Raw genomic sequence first — 9398 nt, forward strand, 5'->3', positions numbered from 1 at the left:
GTGTTAAAAGTATAAATGTAACATACTTATGTGCTGAAGTGTTGGTACCAATGCATAACAACACAAACTGAGCCACAAATAGCACATGGCCAGTACATCATGGTGCCTGCAGGGCCAGTGCATTGTTCTAGTATCCTGGGGTCCTTTTCAAAATGACTGCTTATTAAAAAAAGAAGAATTAACCTTCAAAGAAATGATTTTGGTTATCTGCATACATGTTTTATTTTATAATAATATTAATCCTCCTACTTTTCTCATTGTTCTTTTCCAGATGGAGCAAATTAAAAGGGCCAACAAACTGTTTTCCACAGATTGTATTTTCTTGAGAAAGTCATTGAACATTCCGGTTATATCAGAGAAGACCTCCCTATTTAATGGACTTAATTTATTGGACTCGCCTGAGAATGAATCTCAAGAAGATAGCAATATTCAGGGAGAAGACACCATTTCAGCTTCAGCTAATATCGTCTCTCCAGCTAGCTCTCCCGAAACAAACCGACCGATAGTTACACAGGATGAAGAGCTGTCTGCCAAAGACTTCCTTCATAGACTGGACTTGCAGATAAAGAGGTCTACACAGGCAGCTAAAAGGCTAAAAGAAGAAGAGTACCTCAGGTAAACACATAAAGCAAGCATTATAATTGCCCTAGTATACCAGAAAACACTGCCAGGTAATATGGACGCTCTTCATATGGTGGAGGTAGGGTTTGTCCAGACACTCGCTTCTTCCTTTGCATTTCAAGCAGGCTTATATTACTGAGTTGAAAGAATATTCACAGTGACTCAGGGGTTAGCACTGTTGCCTTTGCAGCGCTAGATCCCAGGTTCAAATCTTGGCCAGGACACTATCTGCATGGAGTTTGCGGGTTCTGCCCATGTTTGTGTGGGATTCCTCCCACAAAGCAAAAAAACAAAACAACATGCAGTTAGGTTAATTGGCTTCCCCCCAAAATTGGCCTTAAACTGTATTAATGACATATGACCATGGTAGGGATATTTGATTGTAAGTACCTTTGAGGGACAGCTAGTGACATGACTTTGGATATTGTAAGGCTCTGCGTAATATGTCAGCGTTATATAAATACTGTGTAATAATATAATATTGCCAAACCATTAAAACATTAACTGGTTGGGGTTTGACCTACATATAGTATTTTGTTCTGCAGAAAGACCTGACCCTTGAAAGGCACCAGTGTGGGTGTTAGAATGCTATCTGGATATCCGTTCCTATTGTAGTTTTCAGCTGAGCTGAAACTGTGAAGCTGTATCCTGTCAGTGTGCCAAATATAAAGGAGAGATGAGGAGAAGCAGATGCTGATAAAAACTGTACACTTCCCTGAAATCCATCTCTGGTCGTTTGCTTCTGTTTCTCTCTGTGGTTGTCCACTGCAGACAACCAAGTTAGTAAGTGTCAAGTGGTTTTTGAAGACAGTATAGATGGGTTTATCTTTGGATACCATTGTTCCTGAAGGTGCTAGTTTCATGTCTATTACATTGCCTGCTGCTTTCTGTACTTTATTTACTAGCACATAACACGCACATGTCAGGAAGGTCAGCTGTGTACATCTGCACATTTGTTCTATGTAGGTGACACAGATATTTCTAGATTAAGGAAGCTGAAGTGAGACATGGAAGCCCTTTCTGAATAAGTAGCAACGACACCATATTCCTCTTAGGAAAGGTTTCATTCAACACTTTTTATTCTTTTAAATTATTTTTTCCTATTAAAGCATACCTAAACTCAACATTTTCATTTTACATAAAAGGGTAGTCAACCATTATATGTAAAGAAAAATGTTAATATTTTTAAATTTTTTTACGTGCAACACTCTTTTTTTGCCGCGCTGATCAAGACTGAAAAGGAGCGCAGAGCCTCATGAGATACCTATGTCACGCATCCTGGGAGGCTCTGGGTGCTCCTGCTCATGCCCTAATCTTGCAGGATCTGATCGAGGGAAGTTCCAGCCCCATCGTGGGATACAGCAAAAGCCATTATATTTATAAATATATCCCCAATACTTACATTTTTTGTCTTATAGCTCACTCACAGCTAATGCCTTAATGCCTTTCTATGAACTGGTGAAAGCATACATTGCTGATGTCACATTCCTAGTGATATGATATTAATGCACAGGGCAGAAATGGTAGCAGTATAGTAACACTGTACTGCACAGCTCTATTCTTTGCATGCTTTCTACCACTATGTGCACCCTCATTTGTGCACAGACACACACTTTTTGTCTTTAGCTAATAGTGGCTTCATCAGGGCTCCAATGGTTTCTGCAAGGTGCTGTGGGCACCATAGGGATGGAAGTATAGAAGACAGCAACTTCTAATCCCCAATGTAAAGTACAGACAGGCTGGAAAAAAAGAAACAAAAAGCTAACGTGGTAACTGCTGTTGTATGCTGCAGTATGTTCACATTAAAGGCTAAATAGTACTTTAAACAAATCTTTTGTTAGAGTTAAACCCACCTGTCATTCAACCATCAGCAATAAAGAATCGAAACCTTCTATTTCCAAATTCAGTAAATTTAATGTATTCAGGAAGTGCACCACCCAAAACTGTTTACAGTCTGCAGTAGCTTTTGGAAAATGTTCATCTTGCAGTTTTTTCATTCATAAATTGCTTTGATAAGATAGCAGATACCATTTCTTATTTATTGGCTCTGTTATTTATCATTTATGTGATCTATACCTTGATTTATACATATGAATAATCCTATAATTACAATAGAACAAAGAATTCTGGGTGATACTTATTTTCACCACTAGGGGAGGCTACACTTATGTATGTGTGGCATAGGTTCCAGGGGAGAGGGAAATTGTATATTTGGAATGAATTCCAGTGAGATGTTAACATTCCTGACATACGCTTTCGCCGTGGAAGAAAAGTTGGCATCAGTTACCAGAGAGCACGCCAGTACACTGCGGGGCATCGATAGAAATTCACAGACAGAAAACCTTTACTAGTATTATGCTGATTACTTCACAAGGAACTAATGATCTTGCAGTACAAATCTGAGGATTTATAAATGTTGTATTCTTTACCTGACAGCACTGCCGGTTCCATTGCAGATTTCTGCCATAGAAATAAATATAGCTGCATGGTTATTTAGTAGGCAGCCGACAGGTTTGGTTTTGCCATTTCATATAGTGATACTTTCATACATGTTTGAATGGTCGTCAGCTGTGTCCAGAAAAAGATGACTATAAAGAAAATGATAACTAAATTAATGCTTTATGAATTTATCATGAAGAGTATACAGGGAGTTGATTGCATTTCACATATGTCACTGCTTGTCACACGTGTCACCTTGCATTCTCTCAGAAGCCATGCAAACTGGCACATCTATTTCAGTCCATGAATTCAATTAGAACCCCTATTAGAAACAAAGCACCTTCATTATTATTTCATTCTTCTACAAAGACAAGGTCTTATGCCGACCACACACCTAAGACTAAACTAATACCCAAGGTTTGGTCATTTCAAAATCCAGCCCCTGATGAATTTGTTTTTTTATTGCATTTATTATAAGCTGCAAAAGTCTTCAACATTACAAGAATATATCCATTAAATGTGAATAACTACTTCTATAGAATGACATGGATAAGTGTGAACCTTCACAGGCACCATCACATTGGTTGTTTGGTGTTATAAAATATTATTATGATTATTACACAGTGTTTATATAGCACTGACATATTAAGCAGCGCTGTACAAAGTCCATAGTCATGTCACTAGCTGTCCTTCAAAGGAGCTAACAATCTAATGGCCCTCCCATAGTCATATGTCTTTAATATAGTTTAAGGACAATTTTTTTAGGGGGAAGCCAATTATTCTAATTGCATGTTTTTGAAATTTGGGAGAAAACCTACGCAAACACTGGAAGAACCTGCAAACTCCATGCAGATATTGTCCTAGCCAAGATTCGAACATTGGACCTAGAGCTGAAAAAGCCAGAGTGCTAACCACTGAGCCATCATGCTGCGCATGAAATAAAAAAAAAAAAAAGCAATGTAGCTAAAATGATTTATGCTTAACCTAGAAGTGTCTTTTTCACATACAGATTGTTTTAACCTTACGGTGTTCTTCCTTATGGAGCCCATTGTAAATAACAGCTGGGCATTCAAGTTATGGCAGCAGACATACTGTATGGGTATTGTACTGGAGGCAGATGAGTGGAATGCTATAGAGATAATATTTAGAGATTGCATTGCTGAGCCTTTTTTTTTCCTATAATGTCATATTGTTTTTGCTGACTCTTCTGGCTAACTGCCTGGAGCTCATCTTTCCACTCTGTCAGGCTAAGAAGCTCTGGTCTGATGGCTTCCCCGGTGTGAATTGGGTGTTCACAGCTATGTGTGAACTATGCAGATAATTTGTCCTGGGGAAAAATCCTTCATCTATTCCGCTGCCTTCAAATTAACCCCATCATTTTTGCCTAACTTTATTCCTCCAGTATATTTTTCCAGGGGAATTGAAAATTTCAAGGTATGATTAAATATGGCTATTAATATTGGTTTGTCTACAGGATGTCCTTGTTTTTAGACCATTAACACAAATATGCTTCCTTGGCACATGCGCTTGAAAGTACATTCACAATTTTCATTCCCCCACCGTTTTAAAGTGGGTCTTTCACCAATTTATTTTTTTTTATTAGCTGCCATTTTTGTTCTGGTTCTAAAAAATCCTGGTTGGTGTTCTGATGGATTGCCTTTAATACCTTCTGAATCCCTGACCCTGAATGAGTATGCAGCTCAGGTGCGCTTATAATTACTGCACATTTTGTTATCTTCATGCGTGTTTCATGCTTGGGACTCAAACTACTGAAATTAAAGGATCAGTTTAACATCCTGGGCCAGATCCATTCCAGGTTTGCTGGATCACCCCGCTTCACTGAAGAAAGTGTATCCTCCAGCCTTGGAGAGCTTTAATATATCAGGCCCATTGTCTCATTTGGCAGAACCAAATACAGGAAAACATTGTATCTGTTCTATAGATTTCAGTATTAAGGCAGTGACCTCTTGTAGCGTGCTCATCCTATTAGATCAGACAGGAAGAATAAATGTAGGTTTATAAATCTGATAAAAATAAATCCAACTTGATCCATGTGTAAATGTCATTTTCTACTCTTTTTGTAACGGCAGTTTGTGTTGCAAGAAAATGCCGGGAATAACATTTACCAGACTTTGTCTGGGATTGTTTCAGAAGTCCTGGAGGGATACATACTGGAGTATGACCTCTGATGTCAGTGGGGCTCTTAGCCTCGTCTATGGCATGCAGACATCATTTGTAAATATCAAGCAGATTTTTGTAAATTATATTTTAGTTGCAAATCAAGAGTATGATGAGTATTCTCATCCTTTCCTGCAGTTTTTTCTTTTTTTAAAAAAGGATGTTGATGACAATATCCCCTGACATACGCTGTAGTGGTTTTTTTATGATCCCTGTTTCTGTCTGCAGGGTTTGGCATCATGTAAGAGTGCTGGCTGGGGCATGACAGGGAATCGAGGGAGCAAATATAAGAACAGGATGCTCAATCTCTGATGTCTCGGGCCTTTTCAGCCATGTAGTAGTGAATGGTGTATAAAGTGAACCAAAGTTGTTTTTTTTATTTGCACGCGTTTCTCTAAAAATGCAATAAATATAAATTTATTTATTTATTGTGGTGTGGTGAAGTACATGATGCCTAACTCAGAGGGTATTTGGCATCATGTACCTCTATTTTCCCTGGAAAAAAGGAATAAATGGCCTGGATGAGGCTGTTAGTAACTGTGTTGCTGCAGATCTGGCAGTGTCCTAGGAATATACATACCCCTATTTAATGTACACCGCTGCGTAATTTATTGGTGCTATAAAAATCTTGTTTAATAATATTAATAGTAATTGTAGTGAACAGTTAACATGGCACCACCTCATGTCTGCTCAGCCATGGGAGAACAATGCTAAATTAAATGAGAATATCCAATATGTTATATGTTTCCTAAAGCTCTGGTTTCCCAATATTTTATATATACACATACACATGTAATTATAGACCACCTTACACTTTGTTTGGCAGGTCCTCTGCTCCTCCAGTGTTATTGTTTGTACTTGCTAAATATGCAAGTTTGTCATCTGCAACCCCTATATTTTGTACAGCGCTGAGTTATATGTTGGTGCTGTAAAAAAAGGGTAATTATAAAATTATACATATGTACATATAACTACTCACTTGCTATAGACAATTTTTGATTCACATACCTCTGACATGCTGTATGGCGTGGATGGTGTGACCACAATTTAAATTTGGCAGCTTTCAGTGTTACTTTCCTGCTCATTTGTCAGGGTATAGCACACTAATTCACTATCTTCTGGAATATGAAATAAGAGATTGTGAAGGTAGATCTCAGGTAGTTAGTTTTTATTTTAAAAAAAGTCTTATTCCAGGATTTGTTACCTTACATTGATTCTTGATTATTGTGCGGTCATACATGCATTTATGTAATCAAATATTGGCTGCCGCTGACCCTTCAAAGGTTGTCTTACTGTGTGACTCAAGGCTCCCCGTCCATGCGCAGTCTGGAGTCTGTTAGTAGTCTATGACATCCAAAAGGTTGGGGACCACTTATCTACAGTAAACAGTACTTAGCTTTTCTTATAAAGACTTCCATTAGATGTTTTGGGCTTCCTAATGATTGAATGCATTCCAAATCTGACCACAACCTTATCTTTGTGATAACATTTTGGCTATCTTCTAGCAGGTGGTCAATGCTAATGAACTCATGTCATTATCTCCTACTCACCATAGTGGTTGAAATTAGGTGACAGAGAGCAGTGAGTTGGTAGTATTGACAAGCATTCTTACCTTGTGTCACTAGAAGTCATCATGGGTCNNNTTACTGTGTGACTCAAGGCTCCCCGTCCATGCGCAGTCTGGAGTCTGTTAGTAGTCTATGACATCCAAAAGGTTGGGGACCACTTATCTACAGTAAACAGTACTTAGCTTTTCTTATAAAGACTTCCATTAGATGTTTTTGGCTTCCTAATGATTGAATGCATTCCAGATCTGATCACAACCTTATCTTTGTGATAACATTTTGGCTATCTTCTAGCAGGTGGTCAATGCTAATGAACTCATGTCATTATCTCCTACTCACCATAGTGGTTGAAATTAGGTGACAGAGAGCAGTGAGTTGGTAGTATTGACAAGCATTCTTACCTTGTGTCACTAGAAGTCATCATGGGTCATTTGTTGTCCTTCTGAAAACTTTCAGCTACTTTGCAGCTGTTTGCTATTGTAGTTAGAAATATTACAACAGAATGGTAACCAGGGGATTGGAGTGATTGTTAGTTGTATTGCTATAAAAACCTATAAACGCAGCTTTATTGTTAGCACTCTGGCCTTTGCAGCGTTGGGTCCCAGGTTCGAATCTCGGCCAGGACACTATCCGCATGGAGTTTTCAGGTTCTCCCCGTGTTTGTGTAGGTTTATTACATGCACTTCCACATTCTAAAAACAAGCAGGTTAATTGGCTTCCCCCCAAAATTGGCCTTAAACTGTTGTAAAGCCATATGACTATGGTAGGGACATTAGATTGTGAGCCCTTTTAAAGGAAAAGCTAGTGACATGACTATGGACATTGTAAAGCGCTGCGTAATATGTCAGTGCTGTATAAATACTAAATAATATGGCTATAAAAGTCCCCGAGATGAAGAAATCTAGGTGGCTTCCTGTTTCCTTCTTAGTATACTTTTCAGGCAGGTCTGAGTCTGGTGATCTTGCTAAAGTAGCTGATACTTGGCATCTATTTTGTCCTGACAGAAGACCTAAGAATTTCTCTACATGTTTCTATGAATGTATTAAATCTATAATCTGCAGCAGAGTAAAAAACATACCTGCAAGATGCAGGGATGCTGGAATTGACATTACTCCCTTCCTGTGTCTCCACAGATTAAAACCAAAGGATTTGTTCAGACTGGCAGTGAGGTTGCTGTGTGGTTACCGCTTCCTAACACCACTGAACCACTGTGTTGGGAAGACACTACATGTATTTTCTATCTGCGGCAGCCCAATAGAATATGAATAGATGGGGCAGTGAGAGGTTCGGTTCCGCTGCTGCCTGATGACAAATCTGCAAACACTGGTTCTTTAAGAATCATCACTGCTGTGTGGGCAGCTGAGTGACTAGCAGATGTCAGCCACAGAGAGCCATATGGATACGCTTGTTCCTGTTATGGGTCTGAACCCAGCCTTAAGGCATATGCTGACAACTCAGAATTGTGGTTGTTAGGTTTACTGGAAAAACTTGTGCATATAATAAAGATTTAGTCTGATCATAACAAAGAAAATATGCTTTACTGTAAATAAAATTTCAAATAAAATGATTATGCATATTGCTTTTTTTTTTCCACTGAATGTGATAATCTGTATAATATATATATTTTTTTTTACTTTTCACCTCTAGACATGAAGAGGAGGAATACCATTCAACTTCCTATCAGCACTGAGCTCGATTCATCAGAATCCTTATGTTCTGGATTTCACCAGAAGATCTAAGAGACTTCCTATGATATGCTGATTCAAAGCTATTTTATTGCTATAATTGCACTGAATCTGGTATTTTCATTTTATTCACACAATTCCAATGCACAGCAGCCTTTAAGTTATTTATCTCTTTTTTGCAGACCTTTCATATACCCAGCTATTTACATGTTTTACTTTGTGTTTGAAGTTCTTTAAAACAAAGGGACATTTCTGCAATATTCATTTCCAACGACTATTTCTGTTATATGACTGTTCAGAAACTTTCATTTCATTTGCAATACAAAAAGTGTGTCTTTGATTAATTATTACTCATTTTAACTATTGTTTGTTCAGTTTTTCTTTTATTTTTGTTTGCTGAGAGAATGGTGTATGACATTTTTTTGTGTGTGCTTTGTTGATTAAAAATCTTAAGCGTATCTTTCTGATTGTTTTTGTAATTAGTTTTATATTCACTCATGGAATCGAAATAAAAAGGAAATGGACTAGTCATCAGTATAAATTTAGGACTGTGCCTCCTAATATCACAGCTGCCCCTCTAGTATCTATTCTAAAAGCAGCAAGAGAGATGTGAATAGCACAGATCCTGGAATCCATGAGCCTGATTTATTGGAGCTATTACTACCAAGTGATCAACTACTGATGTTTAAGCCTCTATAAGTCCCCTGAGTAAAGGCAATCGGCGAAACACGTCGGGATTTAAGTCAAAGCAAATGTGATCACATGAATAAAAACAAAATACTTCATATTTGGGTGTTCCTGTACACCATAAAACATTTTAAACCTTTAATGTCACTATAAACATTCTCTGTAATTGTTACTATTCAAAGTATCTAAGTAAATACAAATAAACAAAAAACCCTCTCTGTCT

At 37.9% G+C, this 9398-nt stretch overlaps 1 protein-coding gene across 1 annotated transcript in view; it reads left to right on the top strand.

The window, feature by feature from the left end:
- LYSMD2 (LysM domain containing 2) overlaps window positions 1-8946 on the top strand; it is an 18655-nt gene extending 9709 nt beyond the window's left edge. The window contains exons 2-3 of the mRNA XM_072402382.1: window positions 272-615; window positions 8451-8946. Coding sequence (XP_072258483.1) covers window positions 272-615; window positions 8451-8493 — 387 coding nt within the window. The 3' untranslated portion in view covers window positions 8494-8946. The remainder of the gene's footprint in view (window positions 1-271; window positions 616-8450) is intronic.
- Window positions 8947-9398: the final 452 nt, after the last annotated feature.

Source organism: Pyxicephalus adspersus, chromosome 2 (assembly GCF_032062135.1).
Source record: "Pyxicephalus adspersus chromosome 2, UCB_Pads_2.0, whole genome shotgun sequence".
In the NCBI taxonomy this organism is placed as follows: domain Eukaryota; kingdom Metazoa; phylum Chordata; class Amphibia; order Anura; family Pyxicephalidae; genus Pyxicephalus; species Pyxicephalus adspersus.